Genomic DNA, 17,304 nt, shown 5'->3' with positions numbered 1-17,304 from the left:
TAACAAATGTTCCTTTAAAGTTAGTTAGAATGATGAAAGGGTTAAAGGTTTTACGCGGGGATGGGGAGGAGAGACGGTCACAGCGCTCTTGAGACTGATGAGCTGCAGAAGTAGTCATACTTTTATAATTTCAGGGATGTTATGACACCAGCCTTTTTCTTGGGAGTAGATCAAAAGTGTTCCCCAGGGGCTTCCCTGGTGGCGCAGTGGTTGAGAGTCCGCCTGCCGATGCAGGGGATACGGGTTCGTTCCCCGGTCCGGGAAGATCCCACGTGCCGCGGAGCAGCTGGGCCCGTGAGCCATGGCCGCCGAGCCTGCGCGTCCGGAGCCTGTGCTCCGCAACGGGAGAGGCCACAGCAGTGAGAGGCCCGCATAACACACACACACACACACACACACACACACACACACACACACACACACACAGAGTGTTCCCCAGATTCTCAACAAGATGAGGTACAAATATTTCTACTTTACCCTTTTGGAAATCCTAACACCACTTATGGTTTGAACTTAAAAGAATTTTTTAAAATTGGGGTCCTTTGAGCTTTTCAGACTACAGGGACAGATACGAAAGATAATTAACGTCATGCTAAATCTTACAAATAGCAGTCCTACAAACATATTTATTAAAAGATGTACTAATTAATTGGAAAACAGAGACAAGGGTACTTTCCAGTCAAGAAGGGATTTCAACACTGCTAGTTGTCATTCACTGTACAAGCAAGGGTTTTATACATTTAACAGAAACAATTAATTAAAAAATCAGAAAGTCTAGATTCTAGTATGTTTTATTTGTAACTAATCACATACAAATCACTTATCCGTAAAATAATGATTAACAACTATTCTCTAATTCACAAATATAGCACGAAACCAAAGTTCTTCCCAAGAAAACCTCTTTGTAAACCAAGATATTACTACTATTTCGCTTAGGCTTTAACTTAAAGGTTGAAAATGACAATTGGAGAATCTGTCTTTTATCAATCAGTTGCACACCTTAATTCTGCAGAAGGATAGTCTGGTTGAGATCATCACTGTTCTATTTCAACCCGACAAAGGAAAAAGCTATCAACAAGAAGTTACTGGTGAAGAAAAAGTTGGCCAAAAAATAACCCTATTGAGAAACAGCTTTGTGTATAAGGACAGTGCCGAAAGCAACCTTGATGTCAAATGGAACAAAATTGAGCCTCAGGCAACTAGAAGCATGTCTGTCCTTCTGAAGGAACACATACTGATAGGATAAGCAAGCATCTTACTTCACTAAAAATGTTGAACAGGAATGTCTTGTAGAATCTTCAAACAGCCCATCAAAATGGCTAAGAAATATCTTTAAAAAAAAAAACTTTTATGTCTTCCTCTCTGTTTTCATCCTATGGTATTTCAATAAAAAAATCCAGTTCCCTACCAGAAAGAGCACATTCCTCTGTACTCTGCCCGGGTGTAAGAAATGTTAGCACGGCTGTCGCTAGAGAATAAACACAGAAGAGGAATTATCATGTCACTGAATGAAGATTCAGGGAGATAATTCTGATTGTGTGTAGAAAAAGTTATACACCATAAACATCTGGTCACTTAACATGTATATGTGTCAATAACAACTATATCTAATAAACCCTCAAGAGGTAAGCACTTATGTTTTCATGTATTTAACAATGTAAGTTTTGTGTGATTTATTCTCTATTTCTGGACTTTCTTTCCCTTACATATGCTGACAGAAACAAAGACTGGAGCATGGTTCATAGAGAAAAACAGAACAGATACAAATACCATAATAAAATAGCCTTGTACACCACTGCATAGAGAAATATTTTAGACGAAATATACTTTCACTACCTGGCCCCAAATGCTATCATCCACTTACGTTATTTAACTGTAAACTTTTAATAGAAAAATACCTTTAAGCTGATAATAACATTTAGCGACTTACAAAACTGACAGAATTTTTCAATGCTACACAAAACAGTTCTATACACAACTTAAAGTTTGAAAATTCTTTGCTGGCACTTGATTTCATAGTTGATAGACACAATAACTACTGATTTCAATAAAATACTGTTCTTAACTAATACATACTTTCAAAACCAATATTACTCACAAAACAGTAAAGAATAATCACATCTTGTTGACAAATCTTCTAAGATAAACACCAAAACTGTACAGCCAAAATATTTTAAGAATCACATAAACTTTTTAGGACAGTGGATAAAAATTTTCACAATCATGTCCAGTGAAAAAAGGATTATTCCTCTGATTCAGTGAAGCATGTATCAAGTATAGATTTAAAATATGAACCTACAAAGCAAGTTACTGGGTTGTTTTTTTTTTTAACGGTTTTTAGATGACTGGTGACACTACTAGAATGGAATTTTTTTAGATGGAAAATTGGTCACTATTTGCAAATATACGTTATATTACAGATTTAAAACTGAAATTTCTTTTCAAACAGTAGAATCGTTTTTTTGTTTTTACTTTCAGTGAGCTTATGACCATTCTATATATTATCACAAATGAAATCACCATTCAGTCACATTAAACATATGTATTTTTTTTTTTCACAAAAGAGGAGAAAACAACTAAAACTTAGCAGACTATATCTGTTAGAACACATTTTGTAAAAACCCACTAGTTTAAAGTTTTGGAAATCTACCACACTGTTCTGAAGGAAAATATATGCTTTCCAACCCTCTCTAGTAATTCCTATCCAATCAGTTTTCTATTGTAGAAATTAAAATTCAAGTTGAAGTACTCGTGGCACAAGACAGAATGTAAGATTTAATAATAGAAGACTATTGATTACAACTAACTTATATTGTCATCAAACATAAACATACTAAACAATCAACACTGGACTTTTAGAACAGTAAATTATTAAATAGGTTGATTTCTTTTAATGTTTAAATTCTGTAACATTAAATTACGTTAGTATTTCAAACAATACCCTTTCTAAACCAAACCTGAAATTAATCAACTTTTTTTCTTTTTTTTTTTTCCAGCAAAACGAAAGGGTCCCTGGGTCCCTTTAAGATACTTTCCAAAGCAGTAAAAACACCTTAGTGTTTCGGCTTATCTATAACACACTCTGCTGACCCTACGCATTTCACTGAGGGGCTACCTGAACCCACAAATCATCATCAGATAAAGAACTTGAACTTCCTGACTCAGAGTCCAGCTCACTGAATCCACCTAAATCCCACTCAGTGCTAGATTCACTGGGTACTTCTTCCTCCTCAGTGAGAAAACTCTGACCAGGTTCAAGGCAGGAAGGATAAACGCGAGCTGAGAGGCAAAAAAAGTTAGAATCAAACTGGAACAGGCCTAATGTGGTACCTATATTAATCCACTGGTCACCCCTAATATCATATTCATACACGGTCACCCGGTTCTTCTTCCACTGCGGGGTGCGTGAGGTGATCAGCAACAGTTTTTGGCCATGATTGATAATCCGGTAGTTGTTAGTCTCTGACACCAAGGGAATGTTATTAATCTGCCTCCACTCTCCTCTGACTGGATTGTAGACCTTCATGACAGGGATGTCGCAGATGCAATAGATCTCATCATTGAAGACACAGGCTTCCTGAAAATCATTGCGCTTCAGAGAAACACACTTCAGCCACATATTATGGCTGGGATCAAAGCAGAACATGCGCTTACTATTGAGAGCATAAAGATAGTTCTGAATTACCATCAGATCGAAGGAAATAAAAGAATGGGGCAGTGGAGCCACCAGTGCCCACTGGTTCCTCTGGACACTGTAGCACTCCACCTCCTTCAGTTTAATGCCAGTAATAGGGTCGCGCCCACCCAAAATGTAAATGTAGCCATTGAGGTATGCCACATCCATGCCCTCGCGGCAGAGCAGGCGGTCAGCAAGTTGCTGCCAACTATTCTGGGCTGGTTTATACACCCAGAGGTCTTTCCTGGGCTGGGCGGCCAGATAGATGTCATGGTCCGGAGAGACACACACAGCTAAGGTGGTCACAGTCCTAGTGTGAGCAAGGCAGGTCAAAGGTGATGGCACTTTGTAAATGTCCCCCGAGTATGGGTCACAGCACAGAAAGGGATCTCTGGGATGTCCAAAGAAGATCACCATCTTCTTGGCATACACACCCAGCCTCTGGGGTGGATTTTCTGCCACGGACACAACAGAGCTGCTGCTGCAGCCGCCACCGCCACCAGCGCCGCTAACGACACTGCTAACGCCGCCGCCGCCGCCACTGCCGCCGCTGCTGCAGCCGCTGCTGCTCTCTGGCTTTGGCACCAGAGACTTGCACAACGTGTCACCATATCGCATCTGCCGGGCCCCTTCGACAAGGTCCAGACAGTACTTCTTCACCATGGTGTTGGTCAGCAGCCCCTCCAGGTAATTTCGATCTTCATCGGTGAAGTGTGTCCAGCGGACACACTTGAAGACTTCTGCAGCGCTGGGACCCCGCTCCTTGGGAGCCGCCTCCAACCACTGCACCGCCACATGGCACACGGTCTGCTCATGCTCGATGTTTAGGCTGTCCAGGCGCAGGACAGTCAGAAGCTGGGCCAGGGTCAGATCTGCCAGAGACTCCTCCCGAATCGAACTCATCTGGCTGAGCTGCTTGAAGTTGTGGGCTATAAACGACTGGGCCTGTGATCGCAGCTTGCGATGGCCAAAGGCATCGGCGAACTTGAAGATGGCCGTGCAGTTGGCCAGGTCAAGGCGGCGGGCTAGGAAGGAGGCACAGGCTTCACGCACATACTCGAGCTGCAGCATGTCGGAGGCGGCGTACAGGCGCTCCACGTTGGATTCACTCAGAGACACACGACCCGTGTAGCAGTAGTCGACCAGCACCTCGAAGGACTCGGCATCCACATCGTGCATGGTCACGTTCGTCTGGTGACTCTCGTACATGCCGCCGGTGAACATGCTCTTGAAGTAGGGACACGCGGCTGCCAGCACGTTACGGTTGCAGGGGAAGAGGCGGCCCGTGCCAGGCCCACTGCCAGGCGTGACCACCTCGATGGTCACATCACAGAGCAGCCGCGCGTCGTAGAAGGACTTGAGCTGGGCCAGCAAGGCTGCGGAATGGGCCGTGTCCTTCAGCTCCTCCGGGCCCGTGAAAAAAGCCGAAACTGTGGGTTTGTGAACCCTTTTGGGCCGCTTCCCGCCGCGGGGACTAGCGAGGCGGCGAGAGCGCGAAGCTTCTTCCCGGGACTGCATAGTGGAGATGCTGGCGGGGAGCTGAGGACGAGTACGGGTGCAAGGACCGGGCTCTGGCGCCTCCTCACCCTCTGCTCGCTGACGCTAAGACCGCGGTGTCTCTGGAGAGACTGCAGCACGGGTCCATTTATTTAAGTCAACCCTACGCCGCGGTGCCGCCTCCCTCGACCGCGTAGACCGCGTCCGACTCACCCGTTTCCAGTTCCACGCCCTTTCTCCGCCTCAGCTCGCCCTCACAGGACCTACTGGCTGGAACCGAGCGATCCGCCACCGCCGCGCTGGCAACACCAGTAGGCGTCCAGGGGAACTACGGCTCCCAGGTTACCTTTCGCGCCTCGAGGCACGCCGGGGCCCTCCGAACTCTGCGGCATAGGCTGCGGCACCAGCTGCGGCACGGGCTGCGGCACGGTAGCCGCTTTGCATGTTGGGAGTAGTAGTAGCCGCAATAACATCGCGAGATTGTCGGCTGTTCATTGTTTCGGATGACGGAGTTAGAAATCACTAAATCTCTTGTATTCGGTGTTATGGTTTCGAACTTTGGGTGTGGAATTCAGATTAGATACCCGTACTAGTGTTTATCAATTGTTTGACTTCTCTCTCAGAGCTCTTGTTTTTGAAAACGTTAATAGCAATAGTATTTCATAGCATGTGACGATTGAACTAAATTGCGTAGGTGATATACCTCTAAATTGCCTAGGCGATATACGCATAAGCTGCGTAGGCTGGATATACTTGCTCTGAATAAATATTTGTTGATTAGTAGAATAACATACTTATACGTAGTACCCATAATATAAAGGTTCAATACGTTTTAGCTTTTCTTCTAACGTTTATGAAAGATGTAACCTCTCATTTGAAATCATGAGCCTGTAGGAAAACGGGAAAAACCTGCAGGTTTCTGCAGAGATACCTTTAAGTTTTGGGGGTTTGTATTTTTAATAAATAGATTTTAAGATCAGTTTTAGGTTTACTGGAAAATTCAACAGGAAGCTCCCATATATTCCACCCCTTCTCAGTTTCCGCTGTTTACAACATATTGCATTAGTGTATGCCGTTGTTACAAGTGATGAACTTAACACTGATATATCATTAATTAAAGCGTGTAGTTTATTTTAGGGTTTACTCTTTGTGTTGTACAGATCTATGGGTTTTGAAAAATGTATGTCATGTACCTATCATCATTACAATAACACAGAGAATCGTTTCATGGTCCTAAAAATCCTCTGTTCAATCTACTTATGCCTCCTCTTCCTTGCCCCCCAGCCCCTGGGAAACACTGATCTTTTTATTGTCTAGTTTTACCTTTTCCAGACTGTCTTGCACTTGGAATACATCTTCTTTCACTTGACAATATTCATTTAAGATTCCCATGTCTTTTCACAGCTTGATAGTCATTTCTTTTTATCATTGAGTAATATTCCATTGTGTACGTATACCAGTTTACTTACCCATTTCCCTGCTAAATGACATTTTGTTTGCTTTGAATTTTTTCAATTATGAATAAAGCTGCTATAAACACTCGTGTTGGTTACTGCATGGACATAAGTTTTCAACTCATTTTGGTATACGCCAAGGACTGTGATTGCTGGATCACATGGTAATACTATGTTTAACTTTGTAAGGAAGTGCCAAAATGTTTTCCACAGTGGTGGCCTGTACTGTTTTGCATTCCCACCAGCAATTAATGAGCGTTCCTATTGTTGCACATCCTCCCTAGCATTTGGTATTGTCAGTGTTTTGGATTTTACACCGTACAGCCTTTAAACTTGCCTCTCTGGGAAAAAAATTCTGAAGGATCTGATCATATTTTAAACATCTAGCAATATCTGCAGGGCTGTTCAACTGTGGTCTCAGCAGTATGTATGAATTTTCTCAAATACGCAAATCAAGAATATTAATAGATGCTTTGGTGGTCTCATAAAGTCTATATTTCATGTTCCAGAAGTAGTGCTGAAGTATTTTCGTTAATTCTCTTGATATGAATGTCCATAGCTAATCCAATATAGCTCCTATCACTACCATCCCCAAATTAACTGAAGATTCTGGAATTCTAGTTATTAAGGAGAATTTTAAATAAAAATATTTAACAAAGAGACCTTGTACTGTGTGGGATCCTAAGAGTTCAGCATCATACATGCCCAAACATCCCTTGAATTAGTCTGGTCTAATGTATGCTTTACAAAAGTGTTTTTATATTTGTATTTATCAACATTGTTTCACTATAAAATCCTCAAAGTAAATTGTGCTCAGTCATTGAGTTTTAACTTATTCATATATGCCTCTAACAGTGTAATTTGCTTTCGACTGCTTTTCACAGAATTCAAAATATTTATTAGACACTGTGCTGTAAGGCCTACAGCAGTATTGTTCAATAACATTTTCTGTAATGATGAAAATGTTCTATATCCGTGTTATCCATTATGGTAGCCATTAGCCACATGTGGCTCTTAAATACTTGAAATGTAGCTAATACAACTGAGGACTGAAGTTTTAATTTTAGAAACACAGCATTGGCAGCAACAAATCTTTTCAACGAATGCTACCGAAACAACTGGATCATAATGGAAAAAAATTAACCATGAAACTGACAACAGTTGAACTTTACCTAATCCCTGTGCCACAGGGCAAACAGCGATAATTAAGAAATCCCTTCAACCTTTTTTTTTTTCCTCCCTGGAGATGATCCTATCCTTTTGTGATTGTAAATAGGTAACCACTGGCAAACCACCTTCTCCCACGTGGCTTAGATAAGAGTCATTGTCCACTCTTTCTCATGACTACCATAAAGCTCACAGAGGATCCCTTTATTTACATGTGAGAAGGTTAAACTCAGACCTTTCCATTTGTGCCAGAACCTGCCAACAAGGCCAGACACGGGGTCTCTAACTTCCAGTCCTTTGTCTCATGAATGATTAACTGAGATTAGAAGTGCGCCCATGGAAATTCCCTGGCGGTCCAGTGGTTAGGACCCAGTGCTCTCACTGCTAGGCCCAGGTTTGATCCCTGGCCGGGGAGCTAAGATCCCACAAGATGTGCTGTGAGGTCAAAAAAAAAAAAAAAAAGATGTGCGCCCAAACTAGCTAGACACCAAAATACACATTTCCTAGTTTCCTAGTCAGCCGACCAAGACTTCCCCTAGTTACAAAAGCAATTCTAACTGTAAACCACTCTACCTATAACTTGTCCAAACCCTCCCTATAACAGTCTAAGGCAAACTCACCCTGCCTTTGATTCTGAACTGTTCTCCACGATCGCAATATTCTGCATAAACTCAGTTTCCTTACTTGTTTGGTTTTTGTCTTTGACAGTTCGGTGGCATTACTGGAATGGAACTAGAAGCCCACCTCTGGGCACCCATCTTCCCCACCCACGTCCTGAGGCTTTTTGAGCCCCTGTGCCACTTCCCTGAAGGGCAATTTAGGGATCTCATGTTGGAGTCCAGCTCCTGAGCCATGTGCTCCAGGCAATTGTCTGTGGTAGCACGGGAAGGATTTGATTTTGGTTTGCCGGGCCATCTCTTGGTTTGGTTTTGTTGCTAGCTATTGTTTAGTAGCTCTGTAGTGACCTAAATGGGAAGGAATTCTAAAAAAGAGTGGATATATGTATACGTATAATTGATTCACTTTGCTGCACAGCAGAAACGAACACAACATTGTAAAACAACTATACTCCAAAAAAAATTTAAAAAAACAAAAAGATCCCTTCCCTGAGACCAAGACAACCCTGAGGGTTTCTCGGATTAGGTGGCTATTGCTGAGCCGGATCCCTAGCTTTTACACGATCACCTCGCCTCTCTGTGCCACAACCAAGGAAACAACGCTGATCCCCCGAACTGGGACTCCTTCCACGTCTGTGTTTCGAAACCTGAAAAACTCTATCCTCTTCTTCCACCCTTGGACCACTCAATTACTCGTTACCCTTTTCCCTTTTTATACACAAAAAAAGAAGGACATGTATATCCTTGTTTGCGGGATGGTTAGAAGCTTTTTTTCCTGCAAACAGGCTACTGCCACAACCATAGCTAAGCTGGTACCAGAAAGAATTTTCCCTACGTGGGGGTCCCTTTGTTCCTTTCTAGTGACAGAGGAACCCACTTCAACAGTAAGTTTATTGAGGATATTCAACAAGTACTTCCACTGCTACAAAAATTTCACTGTCTTAGCCACCCTCAATCCTCTGGAAAAATAAAGCAGGCCAACAGTGCTCTTAAATTCAAATTAGCCATACTCTCTGAGGCACCCAACCTGCCCCAAATCTTGTACTTGGTCCTGGTGATGCTTAGATCCTCCCCCTCCAGTCAACACTGATTATTCCTTTATGAATACTTATGTATTATGAAATAATACTGGCAGGCCAATGAAGATTTCTTACCTCTTCTGGACCTTAAGTGACCCTAATTTGATCTAATATCTATCTTTGTATCACCTCACACTGGTCAGAATGGCCATCATCAAAAAGTCTACAAACAATAAATGCTGGAGAGGGTGTGGAGAAAAGGGAATCCTCTTGCACTGTTGGTGGGAATGTAAATTGGTACAACCGCTGTAGAGAACAGTATGGAGGTTCCTTCAAAAAACTAAAAATAGAATTACCATATGATCCAGCAATCCCATTCCTGGGCATATATCCAGAGAAAACCATAATTCGAAAAGATACATGCACCCCAGTGTTCATTGCAGCACTATTTTCAATAGCCAAGACATGGAAGCAACCTAAATGTCCATCAACAGAGGAATGGTTAAAGAAGATGTGGTACATCTATACAATGGAATATTAGCCATAAAAAAGATGAAATAATGCCATTTTCAGCAACATGCATGGACCTGGAGATTATCATACGCAGTGAAGTAAGTCAGACAGAGAAGGACAAATATCATATGATATCACTCATATGTGGAATCTAATTTTTTTAAATGATATAAATGAACTTAATTACAAAACAGAAACAGGCTCAGATTTCAAAAACAAACTTATGGTTACCAAAGGGGAAAGATGGGGGTAGGGATAAATTAGGAGCTTGGGACTAACATACACACTACTATATATAAAACAGATAACTAACAAGGACCTACTGTATAGCACAGGGAACTCTACTCAATATTCTGTAATAACCTATGTGGGAAACGTATCTGAAAAAGAATGAGTATATGCACACGTATAACTGAATCACTTTGCTATACACCTGAAACTAACACAACATTATAAATCAACTATACTCCAATAAAATTTTTTTAAAATTTATATCTATCCTTAAATATTGTTAAAGTTTTATTAAATACACTCATATTTATCACCAACAGGTCAGGTTTCCTTTCCCACCACACCCCCTACATGACCTTCAAATTGGAAATTCCCTCTTCTGGAAAAGAGACCACCAAAAGACCAATTTTGAATCCCAGTGGAAGGGATCTTACACTGTGTCCTAACCACCAATACCGCTACAAAACTACCAGGGGTACAACATGTACTTTATGTGTCACGATTAAAAAATGCAAAACGGGAACCCCCGGAGCAGGCAGCAGCGTTATTCCTCCATGGGCCCCGGCTGCAGTTCGCGTGCGCGGCTGGGAGGAGGGCAGCTGACTTCCTCCAACTAAAAAAAAGAGAGAAGGATGTTCCCCCAAACCCTCCCTTCTGGTCCCTGGTAGAGCGCTCAGAACTGGTGACCACTTCAAAAAAGAAAAAGATGTCATCCGCAAAAAAAAAAAAAAAGCAAAACAATTTCGGTTTCTCATGTAAGGAGCGTGGAAGTCACCACTCTGTCCTAACAACAACTAAAAAGCTGAATGGACGGAAAAATCAACAACTCTTCTTGGATCCATAAGAGAGGGGAGGACACAGGGCACACGGCTGTTCCCAAGACTGGAGACGCAACAACGGAGTACTTACTGGCTTACCGGGAGGGTAGACGCAGGCGCGGAACCGTGGCAGGAACCGAGGCTGAGGCAGGAAGACTCCAAACACAACTGACAAATTGCTAGAGGCTCAGGGCGGACAACTCTGAAGTTAAAAGCTCCAGAGGACCCAATCAAAGGGGGGCCTCCGACTCTGGGAGCTTGAGAGCTTTCCCGGTAAACATGGGAGAAAAATCCCCTCGTGCTTCCGAAAGGGAGAGGGGAAATGGAGCCTGTTTTTAAATACCCCAGGGCACTCTCTTACCAGGTCTGCCCTCAGGAGAAACTAGTTAATCAGAGCCTAATCTGCTGGGGTCTTATAAGAGCCCGACTAAGGGAAATACCCAACTCCGCTTAACTATAGCCTTCCAGGGGGGAGAAGGGAAATACCCAGCTCCAGCCCACTCTATCCCACCTAAGGGGAAGGAAAACAGTGAAAAAACACACTTAAATCTCACAGCTCAGAGGCTCAGGCTCCCTAAAAGGCTGAAACCTAATCATGAACAATAGGGCTTCCCCTCCCCACACCTCGCCGCCACATTACTACCAGCCTATTTGCTGCAGTTCCCTTTACCCAGCACATCAGGTCCCAATACCAACAAAAAATTAAAAGGCAAAACCACAGGTTTTTTTGATGGGGAAAAAATGTTTTTTAATTGCATACTCAATCCATTTTGTGTATTTCAAAAGGTGCAATATTTTTCTTCATTTGTCAGTGAAAAAAGTTAGAAATTAACTTAAAAAAAACCAATGGCAAATGGCAAACCAATTTCCTTGAGGGTCAGGGTCACATATATAGTGCATCCTAGAACAGAGTAGGGGCAAGACAGATTCCAACCACTTTTCATGAGTTTCGTCAAATACTGGACCTATTCAAGGGTCAAGAGAAAAGGCAACTTTCAAAAAGAGTGTGTGTATATATATATATATATATATATATATATACATATATATATATATATATGTATATATATGTAAATTTTTTCTTTTTTAGCCCCACTGCGCGGCTTCCGGGATCTTATTTCCACCGACTAGGGATCGAACCCAGGCCTACGGCAGTGAAAGCGCCGAGTCCTAAACACTGGGCCGCCAGGGAATTCCCAAAAAGGAGTATATTGTTAAATGAGGCATTTACTATACTCCTTCCTGAGAGCACCAGGTAGGGAACATGTTTTCTAAACTAGATCTAGGAAGTAGAATGTGGAATCAATCCATCCTCCTCCCCTTAAGGGCTGTCCAATGGTTAATGAATTTACAAAAATGACTAAATAAAAACAAATCCTACACACACCTCCCTGCCCTACCCCCCAAAAAAGGAAAATTAAAAAAGCTAGATATCCCAGATTGCTCTCCAGAGTGGAAACCGGGAACTGTTTCAACAACCCAAATTAGTCTGTCACAGAGTCATCACAAGCATGCCTTGCTTTTAAACAAAACAACAACAACAACAAATTTTTTTTGAAATGACAAAAACTAGTACTGATCATTTTTCTGACAATGCACAATTACTCAAAATTAACTACTGTTGAGAGGGGGAAGGGGGCCATACCTATGGGCCTTGTCTCACAGGAGTGAATGTGGGTAGGTGCAGGGCATTTGTCATTATTGCAAAACCGAATCCTAATTTTTAAGATTGTTTGATTTAAACATTGCTTTTAGTAGGATGCTGACACCAGCTGTGCAGAAAGGCCTCTGGAGAGACGTTCATAGCAGCACACACCTGCAGCTCTTCAGTTCTGGAGGCTCCAGGGCAGCCAATATTGCTTTGTTAAATACATTCTTTAGGCCTTCCTGTGTGAGTGCAGGACACTCCACATATCTGACAGCCTTCAGGTCACCGGCCAGTTTTTCAGCAGCCTCTGGAGTGACAGGATTCTGTTTATTCTTGGCAAGTTTCTCAATAGTGGAGGGGTCATCTCTGAGATCAGTTTGGGTCCCAATAAGCATGAAAGGAGTCTTTGGACAGTGGTAAGTTATCTCAGGCACCCACTTTTCTTTCACATTTTGAATGAGGATGGAGAGACCACTGAAAAACAGACTAGAAATACATCTGTTTGTGGATAACTCAGAGGTCATAATCTGTCATAATCCTCTTGCCCTGCAGTATCAAAAAGTCCAAGAGTATGTGGCTCTCCACCAATCATAACTGAGACTGCACAATTGTCAAAAACAGTCCATACAGCGACTTCCCTGGTGGTCCAGTAGTTAAGACTCCATGCTTCCACTTCAGGGGCCATGGGTTCCATCCCTGGCTGGGGAACTAAGATCCCTGCATACAATGTGTGGTGTGGCAAAAAAAATTTTTTTTAAAAACAACAACAGTCGGTACATACTCAGATGGAAATTTGTTTGTTGTGTAGGATATCAGGAGACACGTTTTACCAACAGCACCATCGCTGTCAACAACACACTCAATTGTCTGCGTTGCTGAAACAGTTCTGTATCCACTTTAAATATTTCAAATTTGATGCTGACCTCAGCTCCACCGCCCACAAAACCACAATTTGATGAGACAGAGCAAGCATCAGAACCAGACATGGCAGGAATGTTGGAATTATCAGACCGGGAATTGAAAACAACTATAAATAAGATGCTAAGGGTGCTAAGGATGAAATAGGATACAGGGCATCCTGATGGGTAATGTAAGCAGAGAGATGGAAATCCTAAGAAAAAAAACAGAAAGAAATGCTAGAGGTTCTGGTTCAAGACGGTGACATAGGGAAATCCTGAACTCACCTCCTCCCGTGGACACACCGAATTTATGTGGAACAGTTTCCTCTGAAAGAAAGCTAAAAACTGGCAGAGCAGCCCTTCACACCTGGTAAACGAGAGGCAAGCCACATGGAAGCAGGTGGGAAAGGCTGAGGCAGAATCTCACCATAAATCCCCCACCCCCAGTGCAGGGATCTGCAACCGGAGGGAACTCAAAACCCGATCGTCTCACTGAGGAGTGAAGGGTCTATACCCCATATTGGGCACCCCAACCTTTAAGACCTACACCCAAGAGACAAACCCCCAAGTATCTGGCTTAGAAGACCAGTGGAGCCTGCACCTGGGAGACTTATGGGCTGTAGCAAACTGAGGGCTGGTGCACAGACCCATGGGGGTGCCAGGGCCCAGCAAAGAAGCAGCCCTTTGAAAAGTGCCCAGGCTTTCTGTGAAAAAGGACTCACTTGCTACTTTTGACAGTGTTGGTCTGAGGGGCAGAGGCCTGCTGGGAAACTCTCTGGGGATGGAGGCTGGCGGGTGCAATCTTCCTGCTCTCCCTCTTTTTTTAAAACTTTCATTTCTTTTATTTTTCTTTCTTTTCTTTATTTCTTTCTCCCCTCCTTCCTTCTTTTTTTTTTTTTTGCTTTTTTCCTCTTTTTTCTCTTTTTGGTGGGTACCATCTTTGCACTACCCACCCCCCCAGCCCCACCTTGCTCCAGCCAGTGGGTGTATCACCACCCTCTCTGCTGCTCTCCAGAGCACCAATATCTCCCAAAGGGGAAGAACTTCTACACATGTCCAGTGCCCCAGTTTGTATGTCTGGTGACCTGGTTTCTACAGCTGCCACCCAGGGGATGCCCCTTGATAACCTGGCTCTGGAAGCCAGATGGGCTTGTGCTCCTGGGTCCCACAGAGAGACAGTTCTTGGCGGGGTATCACCCCAGGGCGCTGCACAGATAGTGGGCTGAAATGGTTCCCCAGGCTTTCTGAGAAAGAGGCCTGTTTCCTTCTTCTTTTTTTTTTTTTTTTTTTTTTTTTGTAAAAAATTATTTATTTATTTTTGGCTGCGTTGGGTCTTCGTTGCTTCGCGTGGGATTTCTCTAGTTGCAGCGAGTGGGGGCTACTCTTTGTTGTGGTGCGCGGGCTTCTTCACTGCGGTGGCTTCTCGTCACAGAGCACGGACTTTAGGCGCACAGGCTTCAGTAGTTGTGGCATGCGGGCTCAGTAGTTGTGGCTTGCAGCCTCTAGAGCACAGGCTCAGTAGCTGTGGCGCACGGGCTTAGTTGCTCTGCGGCATGTGGGATCTTCCCAGATCGGGGATCAAACCTGTGTCCCCTGCCTTGGCAGGCAGATTCTGAACCATTGCTCCAGCAGGGAAGTCCCCCTGTTTCCTTCTTCAGGATCTTTGCCTTAAGGGACAGGCTTCTGCTTTGGTTCACTTATGTGGGCCCATGGAGGTACTCTCAGGGAATGGAGACCCATGGATGCAGTCGTTGCCTTCTCCCTCTGTCTTCCTCCAGCTCACTGGTATCTTCCCATAAAGAGCTTATACCCTTGTCAGATGCCCTGACTTTTGTGGCTGCTGCCAGGAGACACCTCTATATCACCTGGTTCTGCTGGCCAGTGAGGTTTCTGCTCCAGGCGTCCTACAACTGGAACCAAGGAGAAAGAGTTTATAAACTCCTGCCACCCCTGGGGCACAACAGGAGACAACAGACCCAGGAGGCCTGTCTTTCCCACAGAGAGTCGGAGAGGCCTGTCATTATAGCCACAGCCTGAGGGGCAGGCTTCTGATGAATGACACATCTAAGGCTGACCTTAGACCTTTCCTGAGACCTCGGAGGACGATGCTATCTTCACGCTTTACCTCTGCCCTGCTCCACTGTGCCAGCACCTCTTGGAGAGGAGCTCTTATACGTATCTGGTGCCCCAGTGTTTACATCTGGTGGCCTGGTTTTGGCAGCTTGATTCCTTGGCTCTGGTGGCCAGGCGGCTTGCGCTCTTGCATGTGCGCAGAGCTGCAACAGTCCCACAGGCAGTTCTTGGCGGGCTACCACGCCAGGGCACTGCCCAAATAGCTGACTGAAACACACCCCCGGGCCTTCTGTGAAAGAGGCCTACGTGTTTGTCCTGAAGCTTTGGCTTAGGAGCAGGCTTTACATCAGGTACGCATCTAGAGGCTACGGAGGGGTTCAAGGAATGAAGGCCAGGGCACACCATCTTATACTGTCCCTCTGCCTCACCACAGCTCATGGGTATCTCCTAGAAAGGAACTAATACACTGTCTGGAGCCTTGATTTTTGTGACTGCTGCCCGGAGGACGCCTCCAGGTTCCTTGGCTTATGCTTGCTGACACGGGACTGTGTATGTTTGCATTCTGTAAAAGCTGCTGCCTGAGGGTCTGGCTTCCAATCAGCCTGACTCCTCTCCTTTGGCACTGACTGGTCTTGGTACAGCCTCAATGACGGGGAGCTGTGAAAGGTAAAATAAACTGCTCGGCTCACAGAGGTTTGAGAGAATGAAGAGCTAGGACAGCCAGAACAATAAAGCTCATCTCCTACACAAGGCCAACGCTGCAAGCCTGGGAGAGGTAACTGTTTCATCCAGTGCATAGAAACCAACACAGAGCGTCAAGCAAAATGAAGAAACAGAGGAATGTGTTCCAAACAAAAGAACAAGATAAAACCTCAAGAAAAAACCTTAATGGGGCTTCCCTGGTGGCGCAGTGGTTGAGAGTCCACCTGCTGATGCAGGGAACACGGGTTCGTGCCCCAGTCTGGGAGGATCCCACATGCCACGGAGCGGCTGGGCCAGTGAGCCATGGCCGCTGAGCCTGCGTGTCCGGAGCCTGTGCTCCGCAACGGGAGAGGATGCAGCAGTGAGAGGCCCACATACCGCAAAAAAAAAAAAAAAAAAAAAAATCCACCTTAATGAAGCATAGAAAAGTAAAGAAATGATAGAGGTCAAAAACACCGTAAGAGAAATGCAGAAGGCCTTTATGGGCTTGTTAGTAGACTGGACACAGCTGAGGAAAGAATCACTGAGCTTGAGGATATATCAAGCAAAACCAAAAACTAAAAAGCAAAGAGGGACTTCCCTGGTTGTGCAGTGGTTAAGAATCTGCCTGCCAATGCAGAAGACAGAGGTTCAAGCCCTGGTCCGGGAAGATCCCACATGCTGCAGAGCCCGTGCGCCACAACCACTGAGCCTGCGCTCTAGAGCCCTCAAGCCACAACTGCTGAGCCTGCATGCCACAACTACTGGAGCCCACGTGCCTAGAGCCCATGCTCCACAACAAGAGAAGCCACGACAATGAGAAGCCCACGCACCGCAACCAGAGAAAGCCCGCGAGCAGCAACAAAGACCCAGCGCAGCCAAAGATAAGTAAATAAAAATAAATAAATCTATTAATAAATAAATAAATAAAAAGTAAAGAGAACAAAGACTAGAAAAAAAAAAAACTGGAACAGAATCTCCAAGGACTGTGGGACAACTACAAAAGGTGTC

General features: G+C 44.1%; 1 protein-coding gene and 1 pseudogene across 1 annotated transcript; both read right to left on the bottom strand.

Annotated features, from left to right (window-relative positions):
- Positions 1-606: 606 nt before the first annotated feature.
- LOC131743203 (kelch repeat and BTB domain-containing protein 6) lies at positions 607-5,536 on the bottom strand. Its single transcript, XM_059041737.2, has one exon. The coding sequence runs from the start codon at positions 5,192-5,194 to the stop codon at positions 3,101-3,103; it is 2,094 nt and encodes a 697-aa protein (XP_058897720.1). The 5' UTR covers positions 5,195-5,536; the 3' UTR covers positions 607-3,100.
- A 7,192-nt stretch (positions 5,537-12,728) lies between these two features.
- Positions 12,729-15,805, bottom strand: LOC136792783 (cell division control protein 42 homolog; annotated as a pseudogene).
- Positions 15,806-17,304: the final 1,499 nt, after the last annotated feature.

Source organism: Kogia breviceps, chromosome 16, assembly GCF_026419965.1.
Source record: "Kogia breviceps isolate mKogBre1 chromosome 16, mKogBre1 haplotype 1, whole genome shotgun sequence".
Classification (NCBI taxonomy): domain Eukaryota; kingdom Metazoa; phylum Chordata; class Mammalia; order Artiodactyla; family Physeteridae; genus Kogia; species Kogia breviceps.
Note: the sequence above shows the minus strand (reverse complement) of the source record. Positions and strands in the feature narration are given on the sequence as shown.

Coding starts and splice junctions, on each gene's coding strand:
- LOC131743203 (XM_059041737.2), bottom strand. CDS start 5,194: ATGCAGTCCCGGGAAGAAGCTTCGCGCTCTCGCCGCCTCGCTAGTCCC.